Source organism: Electrophorus electricus, chromosome 14 (assembly GCF_041902795.1).
Source record: "Electrophorus electricus isolate QZ-2024a chromosome 14, ASM4190279v1, whole genome shotgun sequence".
Classification (NCBI taxonomy): domain Eukaryota; kingdom Metazoa; phylum Chordata; class Actinopteri; order Gymnotiformes; family Gymnotidae; genus Electrophorus; species Electrophorus electricus.
This window is the reverse complement of record NC_137510.1, coordinates 17,760,470-17,784,054: the sequence shown is the minus strand read 5'-3', so window position 1 is coordinate 17,784,054 and position 23,585 is coordinate 17,760,470. Positions and strand designations below refer to the sequence as shown.

At 38.8% G+C, this 23,585-nt stretch overlaps 1 protein-coding gene across 6 annotated transcripts; it reads right to left on the bottom strand.

Moving 5' to 3' along the window:
* Positions 1-699: 699 nt before the first annotated feature.
* Positions 700-22,930, bottom strand: sim1a (SIM bHLH transcription factor 1a). 6 transcript variants are annotated; one of them, XM_027015901.3, is made up of 12 exons: positions 22,746-22,930; positions 21,906-22,478; positions 18,114-18,196; positions 17,393-17,482; positions 17,119-17,227; positions 16,946-17,031; positions 16,310-16,509; positions 15,842-15,948; positions 14,861-15,008; positions 10,323-10,488; positions 9,787-10,192; positions 700-9,697 (listed from the first exon to the last, which is right to left on the bottom strand). In XM_027015901.3, the coding sequence occupies exons 2-12, from the start codon at positions 22,078-22,080 to the stop codon at positions 9,012-9,014; spliced, it is 2,256 nt and encodes a 751-aa protein (XP_026871702.2). In that variant the 5' UTR covers positions 22,081-22,478; positions 22,746-22,930; the 3' UTR covers positions 700-9,011. The 6 variants fall into 6 exon arrangements, with proteins under 6 accessions (XP_026871702.2, XP_081551835.1, XP_081551836.1 ...); XM_081695709.1 differs by having other exon boundaries at positions 9,787-10,102; XM_081695710.1 differs by having other exon boundaries at positions 22,029-22,478.
* Between the last annotated feature and the right edge of the window lie 655 nt (positions 22,931-23,585).

Below are 23,585 nucleotides of genomic sequence, written 5' to 3'. Positions count from 1 at the left end.
CCAGCACTAACAAAGCAAGACAAGCAGATGGTCCCACATCTGGAAGGGCTCTGCTAAGAACCTTAATGGACTTGCAGCAAGCCTGTTTGTCTTCTTCGAGAGGCCGCACCATTACTTTGCACCACACACACCTGAAGCAAACTAACTACAGAAAGACAATCAGGAACAAAGAACATGAAAAATGTGCCCATGTGTCCAGTCAATGCATGTGTATAGGATCACATTCAATTTCTGCTGATAAAGGAATAAGAAAAGCCTAGACACTGATAAGGATATTTACATAACTTCCTCTAACACAAGAAGTCTGGATAAACAAGGTCTGTATTGAAAAAGTAAGAATAATGTCAAATCTTTATATTTCAATCTAGTACTTCAACTCAAATCCTAAATAATTCATAGTGCAGTGGGTTTTTCAAATAACAAAGGGTTAATACATTTAAAGCTTTTATATAACGTCATTTCTTGTTCTCTCTCTCTCTCTCTCTCTCTCTCTCTCTCTCTCTCTCTATATATATATATATATATATATATATATATATATATATATATATATATATATATATATAGTAAATGGAAAATACCATAAGCTAAAAGATAAAAGCATAAAAGCAAATACAGCAATACAGTAGTGGCAGTGCTTTCCCTACACTTTACTGTCTACAAACATAAAAACATAAAATACCTAGAACTGTTATGGATAAAATAAAATGAGTAGAATAAGAAGAATAAAACTATTTGGGGTTTAAAATCACCACAGCTATGGTAATTTATGTCATAGAGTATGAGTAACCCAATCTAAACATGAAGAGATGGAGGTACACTTCTTATGGGTTGATGTTTTTATGTAATTGTTGCTTTTCAGAAGGTGAGAAGGGTGAGAACCAATCAGCTCTTTTTTTTCAGCAAATGAAATGAAAACGAGAACATTCGAAGAGTGAACAGGGAGCCTTAAGTCTCTAATGGACAAGTGGAAAAAAGTAAAGTGTGCCTCCCAGTTGAAAATCCACTTGCTCTCGATGTTAAAATGTAAACCACAAAGGCCTCAGTGGCAGCAATGAAAAAAGCCTTAATGTGATGCAATCTCTGTAGAGCTAATCTCTAACCATAATCAAAGCGAGGAGTGGGGAGGGGGGAGAGAAAAAAGACCAAGAGCTTTGAACAAGGAGTGCCAAATGGTGTGTGCAATTAATCTCAGATCCTCCAACACAAAAAAAGCAATTTGTATGTTAAAGAATGGGAGTAGTGGGCCACCAGTAGTGGTGAGACTCAAGGGATGACCCCCAGGTACCCTCAGCACCAATCTGTTGCCTGCTGGAAACTGCCTTTAATAAGGCACCATGTGCTGGATGAGCACTAAGAAGCGGCTGTCTCAGTTGGTAACATAGAGGAACTCTCTTTCTCCCTCTCCCTCTTTCTCTGTCTGTCTTTCTTTCTCTTTCTCTCTCTCTCTCTCTCTCTCTCTCTCTCTTTCTCTCTCTCCCACTCTCTCTCAGTCTCTCTCTCTCACTTGTGAATGCAGACCTACAAGCTGTGAAGGCCTCTCTCTTTTGTCATCCATTATCTCCTTTCTCCTTACACAAGTAGAGTTGCTCTGACTGCTAGCACCTACTGCGCCCTCGTGGTGTGTATACAGACAGATGGCCATGAACACCCTTCCACCCTTTCCATCACCCTTAAAATACACTACAGAGCCCCATTTTCACACATGTAAATTAACACATTTGGACTACAGCTAATTTTTAAATGAATTAATATAACCATGCAAAGAAAATCATCTTATATTTTGCATCTTATAAATTCCTATTTACTCTTGATGGGACATACGTCAACAAAATTACTGCAACCAAACAATATAAAATTTACTTAAAAATGAAAAATTCTATCTCTCACTCAGAACCATATTATTTCACTGTAGTAATACCCTTCTTTTTTTATCTTTCCTTTTCTTTGATGATTGATGAAAGAAGATGAATCTGGAGAAATATATTAACTGGCTGATAGCACATCATCAGAAATACCCATACAGTTTTAATTAAAGCATTATGAATTCTAGACCCATCTAATCAAAAAGAAGAGAGCTGCTCTACCACATCAGCCAACACTCATGGTCCTGTCCATAAGGATGAATTTAGCTTAGAGTAACCCTGCAGCACTTACTTTAATTAGCTTTGAAAATGGCTTGACCTGACAAAGTTTTCGTTCCTTTTTGGCATATTTTATTGCGTACTTGCTTTGGGGAAAGGGGAGAAAGGTGACTTTACATATGTTGTGTGACCATTCTGTGCATTCGCACCTAAGCTATTCTAAGTTAGTATAGCTTGAACAGAGACCATCCCATCTCTGTGTCATAATAATTAAGAAGTGATCTCTCATCATGAGGAGCTGTGCAGTCAGACCTCACCCAAGTATGGCTATAACAGCCAAGACTGACAGCAGTAGTTTTGCATAGTTGGCAGCATGGTGGTTGATTAAGGAGTCATCAGTGTCACAATTGATGTTTTTACATCCATCAACCTGTTGTAACAACAGGGATTAATTGGTATGTATTGACATTATGCAAACCCCAGTGCATATGGTACAGGCCAGTGCCAGTGCTTTCTATGAGTTTGATTTAATTAGGCAATAAACTGGACTATAGAACCATCTGATATTTTTTTCAGCGGCTTTCCTTAACTTTTTTTGTCTTAGGAAGGTCTTTAGGGACTATCTATTTTTAAAAGAATTATTTATTACTTGCTTTGGATAGAAATCAGCAAGAGAGTAGAAGTAATTGATTTGTGGTTTGCATTAGATTCACCCAAGTGGTATTCTAGAACTGGTATATATTTATTGCATTTCTTTTTTTATGAATAACATCATACCTATCCCATTCGTGAAGGCTCACAAAGCAAGGCAGCGGATGAGCAGGCTTTGTCTTGGCTGTCAGCCTTAAGCTTGGCTTTGATGTGATGAGTGAGAGAGGGAGAGAGAGACCAGACTGCTCTGCCTTGAGAAAACATAGCGACACACACATTGCAGCAAAAGAAGGAAGGTGTTCCATTTCAGGATCAGCCAGCATTAGGGAGGAAAGGTTGTGAAAATAACACCCAGGCACAAGCTGTTCAGAAATCGAGCGTGAAATTGTGAACAGAGGGATTAATGGGACTGTAAAAAGAGCATTTAAGTCAGTCACACACACACACACACACACACACACACACACACAAAGGTATGCATGAGCCAAGAGCACTGTAACACAAGTGCTAGACATGAAGGCTTGATCAGGGTGGTCTTTTTTCAGGAGTTCCAACTGTTGTTTTTGGAGAAAACATAACAAGATGCAAGGGAGCCATCACCAAGATGAGATGGGAAAGTATATTCTCTCCATGTGTTCTCTCCAAATGCCTAAACACAGCAAAATCATAGAAATGATGAGATGACTGAGTGGTGAGGGACACTCTACTGAAATCATCTGTAAGTGGTTTGAGAGTGCTCTGGGTTGGATATAGAGGACACACTGATCTGTAATTCTCTGCTCACTATGTGGGTGTTTTTGAGCCCATCTGTCCATTGGTATTAAAGAACAGTTCTGTATGTGACACACCTCTTGTGTTATCCCTGTCAACAGTTCATTACAACATATCAGTATTGTATATGTTAGGCTTTATATAGCATTGGCTATGTGTGTGTATGCAAACAGACGAGTATGTGTAATAGATTGGCAGTATAGGAAATCAAATACTGGCTTACACACTACACGCACACATACCCTCACTCTACTCACACACACACAAACACAAAATGCATATACATACACATACAAACATTTTGAAAAAGAACAGCAGGGGCTCACCTGTCTAGCTGAGCTACAACGAGGTTCTCTGGTTTCGGAACAGGGCAAGCTCTTAAGCCTGGCAGTAAACAGTATGGGATTAGTCATTATGCATTTGTGCCCTCTTGTCTTTCTTTGGGGGTGACAGCACAGATATGAGCACCCTCTGTTTTACTACTCTGGGTTTTTGGCAACTGTGACAGGCCATCATGTTTCCACTTCTGGAAGTCACCTGACAGAGGGGAAGATGGGGCCTTATGTTTAAATTGGAATGCAGCACTCCCAATGGTGTTTTCCTCCCTCTCATGTTCATGCTTTGTCTCTTTACATGCATCATGACATCACATTTTCCTTAAACATATATCTATTTACTTAATGTGGAAAAAAGTGAAGACAATCCCCCAAATTGATTCTCAGTCATGTTTTACTCACTGATCACTTATGAGACAAATGGGGAATTGGGATATGCTAAGCAAGATAACCCAATGACCTGGCCTGGTGAGACACTGGAAAGGGTTCCCCATTAAAGTGGCTCTGTGAATGATTGCAGGCTCATGTCATGGCTGGCTGAGCTCTGAGAGGGATTCAAACACTTTGAGCGCAGTTCCTCAAGCAGGGTGAGAGGGGGGAAGAGACCCCAGCGGTGAGAGCCCTAACGCCCCACTGATCCGCACTGCTGCCTCACCCATCGAGGTGGGATGGGAACAGGTCATGACTGCAGCCATTTCCTCCTGTGGCTCTCTTTTCCAAGATCCCAATCTGAGGCTTCATCCAGTCAATGCGTCTGAAGGAGTGCACAGTGCAGTCAGTCAGGAAGGAGGGTGAAGCATACTGGAACTGAGTCTCATGATTTTTAGGTGGTTGAGAGAGACAGCATGATGCTATGTGGCAGTTTGCCACAAATATATTAGTGTTTTAATACATTTTCATTTGCAAAAAAACAAACAAACAAACAAACAAAAAAAAAAAAGTAAAATTGTTCAGCTCGTTTTTAAAAATCACCAAATGCCACTAACCAAAGCTAACAGTCAGATGTTACAATAGTGTTCCTGGCATGGGTCCAGAGACAAATTTCCAATTCTATGGGAATAAATTCAGGTACAAATGGTGCAAGACTTGTCAAGAGTAAGCACATCTTTGTTGTAGCTAAGAGCCAACAATCTTTCAAAAATTCCTTAACAGCCCTAAAGAAATGCTCTGCTTTTCTCTAACACTGTTCCACTTCAGGACTGCCTCTGATTTGCACAAATCTGAGTCAACTCCTTCTATCTTGGGAAATTATTTAGCACTGACTCTTTCTTTTCAGTGCATTGCAATATTGGTGACACATGTGGTGCTGTTCATCTGCATCTAAACATTTATTAATGAAAATTTCGCTTCTACTCAAAGTAACTTCAGGATTTCTAAATTCAGTGGATAATAAATATAGATAATGCATTATAAACAAACTCTGCAGTCTAGAGGAAAGACCTGAGACTAACAACGTTTGTTGGATCATTAATCCAGCTTCATTGTTCTAAGGTCAGACTGAGATTGGCTGTCCTTACAACATTTAAGGAAGACACTGTTGAATGACAGGGTCCCAGTATGTGATGGATTATATGCCACAGGACCTAAGATAAACCATGTAGAAAATGAGTTCAACATGGTAGCATTTAAGTTCAATGCTGTATAAATAGGCTTTATCTATATAAATAAACCACTTACGTTCTTTCAATCTAGTACACTAGAACTCAAGCATCATGTCCAAAAACACATACATGTTATGACCAGTAGAATGATGAAATGATAAAATTATATTAAGACAAATATCAAATGCTTTTCATCGTTCTTTATTCAAATTTGTAGCAATTGTAAGGCAGATTGTGAAGGTAAATGAGGCAGAGTGAAGGCGAGAGACTAGACAGGGGCTTTGACTCCCCCAGCTGTGAGTAGACAGGTCAGAGGTGTGAGTTAATGCTGTCTGTGTTACTCACAGTTGCTTGGCAACACATCTGTCAAGACAGCACAGGTTACGCTGGCTTCTTTTCACACTGCACATGAAAAACACAGCAAAAAAATGGCCACAGTAGATCGACAACAGCCATTCCAAGTGTTATGGAGAGCTTTTCCCTCAAAAATATCCTTGTAATAGGAGTTCTGGAGGAGCGCAGATTCATGTCATAGGGATTGGCAAAAATCACTACAGCAAACAGTAAACATCTATCAGCAGACAGAAGGGAAAAAACAGCCCTCTTTGTTGACCTCTCTGATCCTCAGTTTAGTCGAGCCTAATTGGAGATCCTTTTGTATCGATTTTCATCTGCTCCTTTATTTGGAAAAGCAGCCACACATAACCAGGGGACATTTATTGGGCTTGCAGCTGAAATGGATGGTTCAGAATCTTTCAATTGTTTGCTGAAAAATGATTAGAGCAAACATACTATATCATTTCCAGCTGCAATGGAGTGGGAGGTACTGTTGTTTTAGGTTGGATGTGTTTTCTTTTTATTCTAAGAATCTATTTTCACTGCAGGTAAAATGGTGGAATGCTGACACCAAAAAATTGTTTTGTCTCTCTCACTGCAGAGATGGACTCCAGTTTTTAGATACAACCCAGACATTGAGATTCACTAAAAAAATAAAATATCTTTTCCCAAATTCATTGTGGAACAAATTTGTTTCTACTGAAACTGAAATACTGAAATAATTTAAAATACAGTCATTATCAAACACTTATGTGAATTAAGACAAACAAATGAACAAACAAAAAATATTCACACATTTGTTTCCTCAGTTTGGCTCATGTGGACCTTTAGGGCAAATGACTTTATGCCTTAATTCACTCACCCATAATTGATCAGTAAGTTATTCTCTAGTGTCAGAAATGTTTAAAGTACTACTTTAGGCCACATGTACTTTCAAAATTAACAGTGGCATTTGGAAATCCATAATGCAGATTACACTAAAAATATTTTATAGTACTGTATGTAACTTTTATAAACATATTGGTCTTTCTTACTACTTCTGTAATTTCTTACAGTTTGCTCAGAAAAAAAGAAGAAGATAATTTTAAATTTAGATTATACACTAATATATGGACCAATGTTAACATAATAAATGATTGTAAACTACAAATTACATGCTTCAGTAATGATTAATGATTAATAATATTGATTAAATCCACAAGCTGTTGATGAAATTTACTGGCAAAGATTGGTAGCAAAAACTGTACATATGGAAATTTAAGGTTATGTGGCTATAACTGATCACATTAGAATTATTTTTACATTTGACTGAGTTTTGAAATGTTTTCAGAGTGGTTAAACTGAATGAGGTATTTTAATGCATTTAAATAAACAGATAACCACAGAGATATATATTAACAAAACTTCACTAAATATATAAAATATTAGAACTGCTGTTTTAGGTGAACTAGATAGCTTGCATAAAAACTTATAAATATCTATATAACAACCAATGGCAACAAGTGATCTTGTAAAATTTTGTAATTTATAAAGAAAATGGATCACCTATTGAGCTATGATTGCATGTATACAGTTATTGGTGTACATATGGAAATAGCTGTTATAATTTTGAAGTACATAATTTTAATTTAAAGCATGAAATATAAACAAAGATAGACAGGCTGATTTGATTGGAACTATATTTAAAACCAAAATGAAAACCACTTTTTTTCATTCACATAATAAATACATTTGCCACTTGTGCATCAAAACATATCTAAGCATATTTACATCATAAATAAATGTAGAGAATGATTTTCTTCATTGTAGGGAGAAAAAAAGAAAAGAAAAAGAAAACAGAACTGCTGCCCAAAGTGAGCATGATTCTCGCATCCAGCAGCATGGCAGTGAGAAAGCTGCAGTATAGTCTCAGAGATCCCCCTCCCCTACCCCTGTGCAGTCTATCTCCTGGACACCAGGCACCCTCAGCACATTGCACAGCAGAATGCCTACTGCCACACCCACGGCCACACCCACTGTCACGCCCACTGCCACACCCACTGCCACGCCCACTGTTACGCCTACTGTCACACCTCCACCCTCCTCCCTCTGTCTTCCTCTCCTCCAACTTTCACTGGACCACAGTCAATCTCTTTGGAATGGCCTGGCTAGTTACAACATGCGAAGGCATCCCAACTAACTGAAAACCATGAGTGTGTACATCATTTCCTCCACCATGCCATGTGTTTGACATTAAAACAAATGTCATTACAATTGCATAATCCTGGCTGTCCTGCTAGAGTTCCAGAGAATGAGTTAAATTTGAGTGGCTTGGTCTGGGGTAAAGTTGCAAAGCATTTGTAAAAAAAAAAAAAAAAAAATTTGTTGCTACAGGACAAACACTGTAGAAATATTCTCCAAATAGTGAACTATATTAATATTCCAGTGAATATTTTGCAACTTGAAGTGGCCAAATACTTTGGATTAATGTCCCAGTCATCTATCATTCTGATTAGATGAGTCAAGTTTCCTGTCAAATTCATAGATAGAAGCCATCATCCTAAAACAATTAATTATTGTAAGATTGTTTACTCCTTGGTCTATTAATGCTGCCTGGTTGGTAAAACACATCACACATATTTGTGCAACATTAAAAATTTTCATGTTTCATCATTTTTCCTTTATACAGGGAAAATGGCTTGAATTCAAATGCTGACATATTTTTTGCATTTCTCAGGCAGAATAAGTAAATAAGACACAAAGACAGGAACATGGGAGTACTTAAATGCATAACTCAAAAAATCAAGTACCAAATGCGATAGCAACACTGACTGTAAAGACATGGTGAATGCACTGACATTTTTGTGTGGATAATCTCAGCTCACATTCATCAATAACTAACAATTATGGTTTTCTCTTCTGCTTCTATAGGTCATTTGTATAATCTCACTTTCACTGTTTAACCAATCCCTTTCTCTTCCAACTGAAGTCTAATTGATGACATAAAAATGCAATCAACCAGATTTCCTTGGTGGTTATGCGCATGTAAAATAATGACTATTTCAAATATTAGTTCATCTGAGCCATCTGTCTTTTTAATGGATGAATAAGGTTTCCTCAATGCTGAAATCTAGAATCAATGCAAATAGTAACATAAAAGATCTCAGACAAACAAACAAAATTTAGTGTTTTGTCCCTTTGGGAATAAAAGCCAGTCGGGGTGACCCCAGTCTTGGCGAGTGTGTTGCTAAGCGTCAGCTGCCATTAGAGATGATGACAGAGGTTCCTTTATGGCTGGGGGGCTGCTCTGCCTGCATGCGCAGGTGAGAGGCCACGTCATAGTGGGAGGAGCCCGCACAGCCCAGCGGGTATCCTCTGAAGCTGTCTGCCTCATAGAGGTGCTCCAGCGCATAGCCTGTGAGGGAATAGGCAGCATGTTTGTCCAGGTACTGGCGTGGGTGGGAGGGGTAGAGCGCAGGGGTGGGGGACACAGCACAAGAGCCAGCAAGGGCCACCTGCTGCTGTGGAGAAGAGAGCTCAGTCTGCAGGAAGTCTTTGGCTTTGGCCAGCCGCTCAGAACCAGGGCTGCTGAGGCGGGGCAGGGGGGTGGGGCTGGGGGCGGGGCTTATCACCTGAGCCGTCCCTCGGCATGCTGCACCTTGCAGAACTGACTGGGGGAACTCAGTGCCGAAGCAGGAGCTGTGACTCTTGGCCAGGCCATTAGTGGGGCCCAGAGGCACCTCAACACCACTTTTCCTCAGCTGTAGACGGCTCTCCTCCTCCTTTATCATCTGTTGCGTTGCCCGGATCAGGGTCTCAATTTTGCTGGGCTCCTGAGGACTTGAACGGAAGTGGTCACCTCGGTATCGGTCCCCTGAATCACTAGCTGAGCCACCATCTGGAGAGCTGACCACGCTGTCCTCGTCCCAGTGGCCCCTCACTGCAAGCAGGACAAATAAATGTTATCTCTAAATCAATAAGGCATTGTCAGACCCAAAGCCTCAGACTCTGATCACAGGTAAGACTCACCATGTAGGCTGTGGATGGAGGTGATGTGGGGCATCACACCCTCATATCCATCTTCATTCTCGGGGGGGGACTTGGGTAAGGGCAGGACAGTGCGAGCCGCACCCCACCATGCCTCTCGCCCGGGCTGGGGGGTACCTAGGAAGTACCTCCCAGCCTCACAACGCCCCCTTTCACAGGCCTGGGTGTGGATGTGGCTCTGATGGTCACCAGAGGCTTGGTGTTCCTCCGAGAGAGGCAGGCTATAGCACAAGGGGCGTGGCTCTGGGAACTGGCGGTAGACACAGGAGGCATCCATGCTTTCATTCTGCTCCAATAGCTGAGGAGAGGCAGAGTCAGTCAAAGGACTCCCACCCCAGGGGCTGCTGTCTTGATCTGATTCAGAGCGCTCTGTGTGGAACCCTGGGTACTACATAAACATATATACACACGTCAACACTCACTGAAAATACACTATTAAACTTCACTCTAATAACTAAATTTTAACCATAGCTATTGTTCTCATGGAAGAGTTCTATAGTCTGAATCCATATACTCACATTTGAGTAGGGGGAGAGGCGTGTTTTGGGTTTGGGGCGGGACACTCTGCTCTTGCTGCCTTTCCTGTTGTCGCTGGTAGGGTTAGAGGGACTGTTGTAGGTGAAGGCAGGCTTTGTGGATGTCACTTGGTCTAAGGACAGCTGTAGACCCTTATACTCTGTTTCCCTGTTGAGAGCCAATGCAAAGGTTGATCTTGAGCCCAACAGGTACTGCACTCACCAGACAAAAATCAATTCTTTCATCAAACAAAGGCTAGCTCACTGGCAGAGCAGTATTCATGCTCTTTGTACAAGTGTGTCTCCCATTCATTTGTGTACTTGTCATATGTCAGCTTTGCCAATGTTGTAAATGCAGGCTAATGTTTGGTAATTAAGACATAGTTGCTCATTTGTGAGACAATAACATGACATGTATGTGTGTCTGTGGGAGAGAAAACGTGTGTGCGTGCATTCGTGCAAATGAGAGTAGGTGCAGTTGGAAGTCATTGTTTCTCCTACAGGAGCGGAGCAAGGCTTTTGCAAACACACGACAGAGGGGAAGCGTCTCCGTTCAAATACACAGTGAGATTAAGAGCTCTGTCTAGCTAAATCAAGCTCACGAGCAGATCCCGCATGAGGTCTAACTAGGAAATGGGAATTGATTTCTGAGTAAAGTGTGGTATGGATTTTGTTCCCTATGATGAATCAACTTTCAGACAAAGAAAACTGTTTCCAGAGAGTATGGCAGCCAAGAAAGGAGCTCTATGCTCCTCGAGCCTGCAGCCTACTACAATATGTAGACATGTAGCATGGGACACAGATAGAAACATCTTGAAAGAAGACATGCACCCAAACTCATACACTGAAATGTGTGCACATACACACACACACACGTGTACACACACGAACACACACATGCATGCATGTGCCTATACCTCCTCTTTGAAGTACACATCTCTTGTAAGTAAAGTCACAGTGTCTGTGTAAACAAGGATCTATATCTAGGGTCAGAGTTCATGGACAGAAGTCAAAACAGGTGATAATGATGCAACAGGCTAGCCAGCCTCAGTGGCATAAGATACAGACATGTAAACATACAGGCACAGTTGTGCACACACATGCACATACACACATGCATACACACACACTTACTCATACTTCACACCTCCTACTGCAGTCACTGTGTGAACAAGCACACATTCTGATAACAGCCATGATAAGAGGCCAGACACATTCACCTCTTTCTGGCATGAACAAAGATTAGCTTTGCAATTATGAGACAACAAACACCCATGTGCTGGGGTCAGAGAGGGGTGAGGACTCTGCACTTTCACTCGGCAATACAAGAGTGAACCCTTTCTGAACAGCTTTCCTCAAACGTATAAGAACACTGAACCACGGATCAAACGCACGCATATCATAATTGGGAGCTCTCAGCAACACACTTAGCAAGCTGTGCACTATAAACACTGATCATCTTTACAGCCTATTAATTAAAGCTCATAAACACTCCCTTTTATGGCTGGGAGTCTGCAGGAGCTGGGTGAGGCTGTTCCCAGCTTCGCATTAGCGCACACACGTGCCGCCTCTTTGGCTTAATGATGATGGAAGCCAGTCATTACCATCTGCAGCAACCAAGCTGAACTGGAGAGGAGAGGAGAAGAGAGGGGAGGAGAGGGCAGGAGAGGAGAGAGGAGGAAAAGAGGAGGAAAATAGGAGGAAAAGAAATGAGTGAAGAGGAGAGGAGAGTAGAGGAGCGGAGAGGAGAGCAAACATGGTGGACTCACCAGCCCAGCCACCAGTACTGCTGGACATGTGCAGACAAAAGAGCGGTGCATCGCTTGTCCACCCAGGCTGAAATCCAGGGCCCATATGAATGATGGCTACCAGTGGGAGTTTCATTCTTTCCAGAGAGTTCCAGAAGAAAGCGCGCAGTAATAACGCAGCCGCTTTATCAGAATGAATGCATGACAAATAAATCAGTGCCAAGTCCCCCCACCCCCCTTCCACCATACTGTAGAGCTTGTGTATCCAGCAGCCTTGCAGCTGTGCATGCTTCAACAGAGAGTCTTCCCACCTGAGACAGGAGCGAGCTCAGCAGCCATGCCAGGCCCTCACAACCAACAGCTGTGGCAGACCTTGCATTGTCTGCTAATCACAAACAGCATCTCTTCCACAGAAGAGAGCTTACTGAACATTACAGTACATGCAAAATTTAATATGTAATCCCATTATATAAAACGAGATATGAGATATATGAGATAACATATAAGGAAACATATTAAATATATAACTTTATTACCATTCCTTTTTCTAATTGTGTTCTAGTTAACAGTGCCACACTGTATGTATAGGTTTTTTTTGTGTGTAGCTGTATGCAGTTCCCAGTTTAACTGGCTTTTCCCCTCTCCCACACAGCCGCACCAGGCTGGAGGTGAGGGCCACTGCACCTCCTCTGTTGCCAATGAAGCATGCCACTGCATACTAATATATGCTTCTTACGCCAGTGGGTGCGCGGAAGGTCGCATGACCAAAATGACGTGGACGAGACGGAAGTGTCCATTTACCGTACTTGACAGGTGTGCGCCATATGAATTTTTAAAGCTACAAAGATGTTCCAGAGGGCTTTGCGGTGTGATTAGGTTACTGGAAGGGAGGGCACGTTTATGGGTTTAGTGCGTTCACAGTGCAGCAGTGTAGAGCAGTGCAGTCGCTGTGCTCTCCGTCCTCCTGCCCAGAGTGCTCATGCTTGCCTCAGTACGGCAGCAACTAAATCAGGCCGGAGCAGCAGGTTCACCCTGCCTCCTAATAGCCACTACAGCCAGCTGGGGCTCAAGACTGAGAGCACAACTTCATGCGGCTGTCAGTAGACAGCCTTCCCCTTGATCATATTTACAGTCATGATTTTAAATATGTTTACTTATTTACATATATGTAGTCCAATAAAAATTGGAATGACTGTAACCAATAATTAAACTTTATATTTAACTATCCGTTTAGTCCTTTGTTTTTTGTATATGGTTTATTGTTACACAATCAATGAATTCCGACCAATTACTCTTTGGGAAAACAATAAAAATAAAACAAAATATGATGTAAACTGGTAAACAATCCAGATCATTTAAGTAATCTAGTAGATTTTGTTAGTTATTGCATTTTAATTCATGCAAATTAAAATAAATGATTTCTCATTCATATAATTTGCTATTACCTTTGTAACTTGCAATATGTGCTAATTTTCCATTAAACACTAAAAAAGCATTTAAAGTGTATTAATGTGCAACATAATAACTACAGTTCTGCAAGAATAGAACAACACTGCAGCATAGTGGAATGTTAACAGGGATGTCACTAAAGCTGGCAACAGTGTGGCAACAGTGCTATACGTCAACAGGTAGACCGACTCAGACACAGCCAAATAACTCATATCCTGCAATGTGTTTTAGTGCCACTGCTGTGCATTTCATGTGTGCAACTATATTTGCTCTAATTAATGAATACATGTGTAAAGCTAAAGAACATGGTTAGTGTCTCTGACTAATTAGTGCCATATGTAATTAAAGGAACAAGACAATAAAGCACTATACACGCTGCATAAATAAGCCTGTGCTGAAATCTGAAAAGCAGTAGGTTTTAGAGTGCCCTGTCTGTGGTGCTGTCCCTGAGTTTCTTTTTGCCAAGCCAGGGAACCCCAAGGATTGAACATCAGTACATTCTCAACTTTAATATCCCTCTGCCCAAGGGGACTTGATTACTTGAGGAGTTCAATCAGACATAGAAAGTAAAGTGCACACTTACTCTAGCAACAGTCATGGAATTTTGTATATACAATATGCATATGCATATGGATATACAATATTTACATATACATTTATAAATGCATGTATGAACATTTGGATATAACACGATTTAAACTAGCTCATGCCTTTTTCATGGAGTCAGTGGAGGTTGGTATTAAATACACAGACCACTATTCATCCTACATTTAGCCACTTAGTTTCTGAGTACAGCAGAAGTGACCAAATAAACAATTCACATAATAAAAGCCTAATCAAGTAGCAAGTATATATATACAGAAAGGAATCCTGTGAGGTTCACCTCTACAGCTCAAATTCCTAATAATGTGACCACTAAGGATTTATTTTAGCAATCTAACCAATGGGATGCCATCACATAACCCCTCCTATCTTTTACTTTCATCCTTTCATTTTCTATCTTCAGTTTTTATCCACCAGTCAGCAGAAATTAACAAATCCACTGCAGGATCTTTTTAATTAAACATTGAATTTCCCTGAATTGCTTTAAAAGTATGCCTAACAACAACAACAAAAAAAAAATAGTAGTACCAGAATATTTACAAAACAAACTGTGAGATTTAATCCTGATCTCCACTGCAGAACAAGTTTCCCTCATTTCTCAAATATAATTATACTTGTAAATTAACATGTGAAGGTATGTATGTATGTATGCATATATGTATATTTTATTATTATTATTATTATTATTATTATGATTATTATAAAGGTACATTTACATATTGCAAGTAATAGGTTACTTACGTGAGGACATAGTTAACACTGACAATACAGTGAGGCCTGGAGGACCTGCTGTTGTGCACGATGGTTGCATAGCTCTGCACCCACACCCAGCCACCCTCCTTAGCAAGAAACCTGTAGTACTTTGTAGTTACCTGTCCCTTCACCAACACTGCAGAGAAAGAGAGAGAGAGAAAAACAGAGAGTGACAGAGAGAGTGAGAGATTACTTTCTATAGTCAGATGACCATCAACCCTGGCTGGAATCCAATGCAGTACTTTTGGATAAGATGGATTTTTTGTAACACTTGCATGATTAGAGGAGAAACGTTTTTTTTTTTTTCTGATTACTTCTCTTAATACTGTATTAATACCAAAATTACTGTGGATGTTTAAAAAATCTACCAGTTATGTCAATTATGCAATTTATATTTCTATTATTTGCAATTTTAGAATTCATAATTTCATTTACAATCACAGAATTAACATTGCCATAATTTCAAAAGCAGAAAGGTCTAAGTGTAAAAGTAGAAAGCAGAAGTGAACTCTGCTTACAAAGAAATCTGAACAGCAAACTTTTTTGAAAGATAATTTGGTTAAGAGAAGTCTTCAGTCACAAATACAGATACAATTTTGCTCATTTTAATTTTTTAGCATAAATTGAAAACAGATATCCAAATACTCATTTTATATTTAAGAACAAGTGAAAAAAGAGGTGGTTAAATTAATGTAAAGCTTGTTACTGTTGTAATAATTAGGTCAAAACAAAATAAAATACTAGTGTATTTTTCCATATATAAAACAGATATTATGTTTTATGTTTTTTTAATATAATTTTTTTTATCCATGCTCTGTTATATCACAAAGCATGGAGAAATTCAAATATATAATACTGGGTTCACAGTTGTCATCAACAATAATAGTATTGTGATTCTTGTTATGGCTGCAGTGTGACTGCCTGCATCATAGTAGGAGGTAACCATGAGCAAAAACAAACCTAACTCACACAAGTGGTGTGCACAGCGTAGGTGGAAGGTGTCACAGCTGTGGACATGGTGGTAAAGAGTCTTCTCTATTAAGTCCTGTGGCTCATAGCCAGTAAGCTCCGCCACCCTGGCAAACAAACATGGAGAAGAATAATTAGCACCTGCGGACATGCGCACACGCATACACATACGCACACATGCACAAGACAAACATGCAAATATGGATGTGCATTAAACAAAATAACAGGTGTGCATGCACATGAATGATGGAACATGAATATACAAACAAAGCTGAACACATACACACACACACACACAAACAAACACACACACTGAAAAAATCAAACAAATACACATAAATACACACATACACACAGCCTAAGTGGTGGATTGTGAGCTGAGAGTTATTTGACAAAAAATGTTTATTCATTGTGCCTAATGTGATGCAATATCCATACTTAACAGGAACTCTTCAGAGTATAAATTACCTGGAGTCCAGGAAGATAAGCTTCATGTCCAGGCTGGCTCTAAACATAAACATGTTACTGTGGAGTTTGATCTCAGTCACTGCGCTGGGGGGCAGCGAGTGGCCCACAGCTACCAGTCCTACGTTCTGGTAGCAGCCATCAAACGGTGACATGTCTAGACTGTACTGGCGAATCTTTAGGTAGCCACTACAATGGATTACCTGTAGGAGTAAACGGTGACACCAATCAAATACACACAAAGAAAGACAAAGACATGCATTCAAAACAGTTACAAAGCCTATAATGAAAAATTCACTATACTAACTGTTACACAGATTGTTACACAATCCTCATTGATATGTTTCTGACTTTATATTATTTATAATATTATTAATTATTATGAATTGTTATTATTATTGTTGTTGTTGCTATTATTATTGTTATTATTACTATTAATTAACATTAATACAATTAACATTAAGGGTTGTTTCCCTTGCAAAACTCCCACTGTAGCGTCACACAAATGATCACATTCTAGTAGGCTTATTGCAGTACGTTAATTTTATCAGTTTAACAAATTAAAAATCCAGCGCATTATGAGTGTCCTGAAAATAGCTAATTATAATAGGTGCAAAAATAAATAAAATAATAGCCAACCTTATAACCACCACAGGTCAGACCTGCATTTCTCTTTGCAAGGACGCATTTCATTCTCAAAAAGAAAGACCGCTCCATCTCATACTCTGGAGAAAACATCGGGAAAACCATCAAGAGCCATAATTCTAGCATCTTGGCGTAATTATGTTAGTTTACAGCACCCTCTGCCCTACCTTGAACAAAGTGTGAATGGTACGGTTGGTGTGCAGTGAGCACCGCTGTCATTTCATCATGATCAGCAGGATGAATGTACTCGTAAATGCTGTTTCCCGTCAGCTCTACCTGTTAAAATTTATTTCTGTCATCTCAGTCAAAGACGCAGTGAGCCTAGTTATATGAATCAAATAGGGAACAATACGAAGGGATCGCAGCAAAATAACCTGGCCAAAATAGTAATTAAAATAGTAATGAAAGTAATCAAAGATTCATATGAGTGACGCACTTTACCTGTGACAGTCCTAAGTGCACAGAAGCCGTTTCAGAAATGTACATGATCTTTCCATCCGGTGCGACCACAAAAATGAATCCGTCCAAAGTCTGGTAAATAATAATAATAATAATAATAATAATAATAATAATAATAATAATAATAATAATAATAACACAAAAACGAGATTTACGATAGCCTATTACAAGTATTTCGTTTTCCGAATCTCATAAAACAGAAAACACCCAAAATAAACGTTAAACGTTTGTAAACATGCTATGCAATGTTTATTTACTTTTTTTTTTTTTTTTGCTGTATAGGTTCCATTTCATTCAGGTGACGAGAACACATTTTCGAATTTCACGTAATATTAAATAGTGGTTTCCTATTCTGTACTTAGAATTAAAAAAAATTCGAATTCGCATAACGTCAAAACTTAGCCAATTTATTTGAATAAGGACAGTTATTAAAACAAATTGAATCTTCCCGTAGTATACACATAAACACAGAAAATATAAAATGACAACAGTTAAGGACAACAATAAAAAACAATTACAAATAATAAAATAAAGAAATAATAATAATAATAATAATAATAATAATAATAATAATAATAATAATAATAATAATAATAATGAGAAGAAGACGAGGACGATGACGAACAGGACGAAGAATGCCCAGTATGTTAGTGTTAGCAGAAGTAGTAGTAGCAGCAGCACGAGCAACTCTAAACACTCCTACCTGAAGAAGATGTGATCCCAACTCGCGCCCGACACTATCCAGAGAGCTGGCTCTGCTGACGTGCCCCCACGAATCCCCTAGACCTGAAGGATAGCCTATATTAATTACACATGATCTCAGTTTCTATTTGATAATAATAATAATAATAATAATAATAAGAAGAAGAAGAAGAAGAAGAAGAAGAAGAAGAAGAAGAAGAAGAAGAAGAAGAAGAAGAAGAAGAAGAAGAAGAAATAGTATTATTGTTGTTGTTGTTGTTATTGCTGGTGTTGTTATAATTAGTATAATGATTATTATTATTATTATTATTGCTGTTATTCTTGATGTACTTACTATTGTTGTTATTGTTGCGTTATTACAGCCTATTTAAGTTTAAAAACTCAAATTCAAAATACAGGATCGTTTAAAGTTGGTCAGCATTCTATAATTAAAATGATTGTAAACATTATTGTAAAAATGCAAATCAACTCAGTAAACCTCGAAGGAAGGAACCAACAAAAAGTCAATAAGATAAACAAGGAGTCGCTGTCCGCGCAATCCCAACTGAAATGCAAATCTACGAAAACAAACACGCACAGTGAAAGGATCACTGCAAAGCTCTGATACCCTTTTTAATATTAACCAAATATACACTCCAGGTTTACACAACAGAAACAATCGAATTATTTCTTAACCACAACTCAAACATAGTCTGCTTGCGAATCCTCAGCGCTTGATTCAGTTCGTAAAATTATGTCACCATCCTCCACATCCCCCGCCCCCTCAAAAAAAAGAAAAAGAAAATCTGAAATTTCCAGAGTCGAAATGTCATTTTGTGTGACTGTCTTATGAGCTAATACTATAAAAACTATCTTCCATTTCATGTTGTATGTTTACCATGACTGCGAGTATATCTTAATTAGAATACGACAACACTACAGTTTTGTAGACAGGTAAATATTGGAGTTTCATTTTTCTCATCTTTCAGGCTATGGTGCCATGCGCGAAACCCGGACTAAATCCTTTTAACATGTATCATGTAAAAAAAAAAAAGCTTACACAGTCTATAAATCACAAATCTGTTGCATATTTGTGGTCATTTGTGCCACTGGCATGAATATGCATGCTTGCCCAATCTATGTTGGAGCTTTGGGTTTTTCGCACTTGACCTACCACAAGAATATTAAGCGCTTGGACGTCAGTGAGTTTAGATAATGACAAAATTCGTTTTGCTAGAGAGAAGAAATAAGATCTATATACTCTTTCGACTTGAAGAGTCTGCAGTGAGCTAAGCAGCTTTTGTGAACAAAAGCGGTTGTTTCTGGCGATAAAAAGAGTAATCCATTGAACCTCTCCAGAAGGAACCTTTCAATTGCTTGCAGGGCAAGAAAATTGCATCCATCTTACAACTTACAGGTTCTACTGGAAACGTTCCAGCCGTTTCCAAGTCGGCTAATAACTTAATTGTGGGCATGGTCACGCGCTGTGCAAGTTGAATGTACATAAAATTCATCAGAGCGTCTGCTTTTGTAAAAAAACAAACAAACAAACAAACAAAATCCCATACTTTTTAAAATACAACATCCATAAATAAAACGGTCTATTTAAATTTAACCGGTCTTTACTTTAAAAACCTTTATAACGCTATGTTGTTAGCTACATTTCTTTATCAAACAAACAGAACTGTCATTATAATACGATAGACCTACGCTCAAAAATATGAAAACGCTTATAGTTACAACTTAAACAGTCACAAACTGGAAACAGTTTGTTTGCTTGTGGACACTGACATATGAGAACACTGTGGGAGGAAGAAGGGTAGCAAAGGTTAGCATTCCCACCTCAGGCCATAAATAACAACCGTAAACACAGCCACACTTTCGTTAGTTTTCGAATAAAATTTTACTGTCAATTACGCAGAACATTTCCTCAGACTACTAGCAGGGTATCGTTACATTGACCTCGTGACACTAACTCCAGGCATAATTTGAACAAGCTGCACGAACGCAAGGTGCAGTGCGCAATGAAAGCGAATTATGATAAGAAAATAAAATCCAAAGCACGTGGTACACAAATAAGACTATAGAACAAAGCTACGCTGATGGAGATCTCCAACGTGTACAGGCTCCCTCACGCTGTAAGCGCAACTGCAATTAACTTCAAATTCCTTTAAGAGCTCAACTGAGTTTTTTTTTTTTTCCCTTTGGCTACTATACGCGAACCTATTCATCAGTTATTATGATTGTTAAATGTTTATAATTCTAACCTCTGAAAAATCACTGGGCGTCAGCAGGTGCCTAGTTTGTTTTAATGAGCACATTTAGTCTGAAGAAAAAATCTTTAAGTAGCTACTTGGAAAATCTGACAGACTTTGTCGAAGTCTTGCCTAATTCTAGAAAAAAGTTAAACAGACGAATTGGATGCACACAGTTTTTTTTTTTTTTCATATAATGCTGCTCTTGTCTTATTACTCCTAATTTAAAATGGACACCCCATAGAATAACCTACTGACCAATACATCCAGTAATTATTATCTTACTCTAGAATACATGTAAAGAGCGTGGCCAATTTTGAGCCATAAATTGTGTAATTAATAACCTGTTAAAGGACTACTAAAATGAAGGCCTACATTTAGATATTATAGTGACAAAAAATATAATACAATAAAACTACAGAAGATTAACAGTGAGCCCATCGTATCTTAGCCCACACTCAGGTATCTTACCAACATCAGAAAAAGCATCAGACAGATTAACAATTCTTTATTTTTATCTTTGGGTGTAACGTTTATTTGAAAATGATATTTCATCACTTCGGTCATCTATATTAAACCTCACTGTGTTGGAACGCTAATAGGCCTCATCAACTGTACGCAGTACCAGTCTCGACGTCTCGATATTTCCCCTTGTTGCGGCTATTACCAAAAAGCCCTCTCAGAGCTAACCTAAGCGCTCGCTTTGATATTCTGACGCCAAAACATCAGGACGATGTGGACTGGCCTAATCACTTCAGCATATGCGTCTCTTTCATACCCTTACCACCGTGTTTCTTTGTCTCGGTCTCAAGCCCCTGTTTTTAAAACCCATTCCCTCTTCTATCAAGACGCCTCGGTCTTACAAGGACCTCCATATGGTCAGAGAGATCAGACAGGGAGGCACGCGGGTACCGATAATTGCCGAGGCTCTGCTTCGGTCACGTAGAATAGAAACCCGTTGAGACTACGGAGAAGGTGGGAAATGACTGCTAATCGTCTTTTAGGGAGTTTTATGGTCGCCTGACTCTGAAAAGGGACTACATCTTAATGCATACACAAAGAGACACCGACGACGTGAGTTCATGTATATTTTAAAGAGCAAAAAATATGCTCTTCTATATTAGAGTCAATTGTTTCACAATATATACCTATCACACATGTAGCCTATTATAAATTAGTTTAAAAATTAAGTGGGGTTTATAAAACAAAGGCCTACAACAATTTTAAAGACAAAAGAAAGGTCACAAAGTTGACTAATCATATTGTTTGATATTTTTATCCAATTAGTCTACAAAAAGGTTAAATAATTTATGTTAAATCATTTAGATTAGTACAGGAAATCACTTTTAAAAATGGATCCCCAAGACAAGGTAGAATATTTTGCCTTTAAAAGTATTTTAAAATCCGAGCATAAATAAGAAGGAAAAAAACAGCAAACACAAATTCCAGTAATAATAATAATAATAATAATAATAATAATAATAATAAAGGAAGTGTCACGATAAAAAGCGACAACTGACAGCTTTATGCGCGCACATACAGAGAACGTGTTAACTTACCTTCAGGAAAAACAATTCTCATTTTCAAGTAACTCGTTGTCAGGCGAATTATAGAAGCTTTATCGAGCTGAGATGTGATGGCTGAGGGGAGCGGTAAGAGTTTTGCCAGCTCATAGAACTCACTGTTTTCTTTTTCCCGTCGAGTCCGGGCGGCATTTTTCGACTTCTCTTTCATTGTCTTTATAGATGAAAGGTGTTTTACACCCCTCCAGTGTTCGGATTAGGCTTCCCAAAACCAAAAACAAAACGCACACAACTTTTGAAATCAACGCAATTTTACCATCTTGTGATCATATCGATTCAACTGTCCAAATGGACACTCTACCTGCCCTTCACGTCAGAAGAGCCAGGTCAGCCGATGACATTCCTCAAGGTTTTCCAGCAAACGTCTGAGGACTCTGAAGTGTCTCACGTGAAAAGTAAAGCGGTAACTTCGAAACTTCATATCGAATAAAAGCCGTTGTTTGACGGGTTTTGTCCACCGTAGACAGTTTACTTCTTCGGCGTCAAATCCATCTGGGCCCAGCTCTTCGAATGGGGAAAACATCCATCGCTAGTGCAAACATCAAATCTCTAAATAATAAAAATAGAAAATAACAAATTGAAGGGAAAAAATTAGTTCCAGCCGCACATTCCAAAGTAGCTCTAGAAGCGATCACCATAGCCATACGGAAGGAATGTCAATTGATATTGAATTTACAATTACATGTTGACGCAGGTTATTTTGAAAATCATAGGTAAAATAGACAGAAACCCATAACACAGCTTAAACAAAACCCATTCTTTGTAACCTTCACCTTAATATTACAGCCAGTTTTACAGAGTAAAAAGTCTATTCACCTTGCATCACAAGCCAAACTTTCATTTTCTTGCGCTCCAGAGTAGACAATTCCAGATTTTAAAATATCCCCACTACGTTTAAAATGTCAAATTCCAAGGCAAACTTTAGAAAAAAATTTCTGCATTTTATCCACAATTTTCTGTTTGAGGGATGTGTGCTAGAGAATTTCCTGACGCACACTGTTCCAAACTCTCTAGTTGAGCAGCAGAAAGACCCACCCCCAGTTTCTCTTCCAGCCAACCCCGCTCTTATTGGGTAGTAAGCGCTGAAGTCTATTTCCCTATTGGGCATTCACATATCAATGCCCGAAGTGAAATCGGGATTTGTTAGAAATGCTAACCCTTGACCTTTACAGATAATAACATGGAGAAAGCTATGAAATATATTTGAGTCTGTATAATATTTAGGCTATAACTGTTATGCTAATATTAACCTCTGAAACTTTAACATTAAAACTAAATAATAGCATTCGCAGCACAAGGGCAGTAGAAAGGTCATAACCTATTGCCTCTTTCAGTTTGAGACCCAGCTACATAGCATTCATTCATTCACTCACTCAGTCACTCATTTTATTTATTTATCTATGGATTTCGTAATTTTCTTCGGATTATGGTCCACAGAACAGAGCCAACTAAGGCAAGTGGAACAAAATTTTTTCAATAAACTAACGAGCTAAATCAGCGACTATTTTCTTAAAATAAAGAGAAGCGAGAAAATGCTTGATACCGCCAGTATACTTTAGCTATAAACAAAAACAAACAAACAACATAAAAACAAGGTCATTATCGATAGACTACTAATACAGATAAATAAACGTGGGCTATATTTTATATGATTGC

Bases quoted from the DNA above. Each gene is read 5' to 3' on its own strand.
- sim1a (XM_027015901.3), bottom strand. From the start codon at position 22,080: ATGAAAGAGAAGTCGAAAAATGCCGCCCGGACTCGACGGGAAAAAGAA. The intron at 15,949-16,309 runs GTAATTTATACT...TTTGTTTGCCAG, and splicing joins CTTATCTTCCTGGACTCCAG to GGTGGCGGAGCTTACTGGCT. The intron at 10,489-14,860 runs GTAAGTAACCTA...GGCTCTCAACAG, and splicing joins AGTGTTAACTATGTCCTCAC to GGAAACAGAGTATAAGGGTC.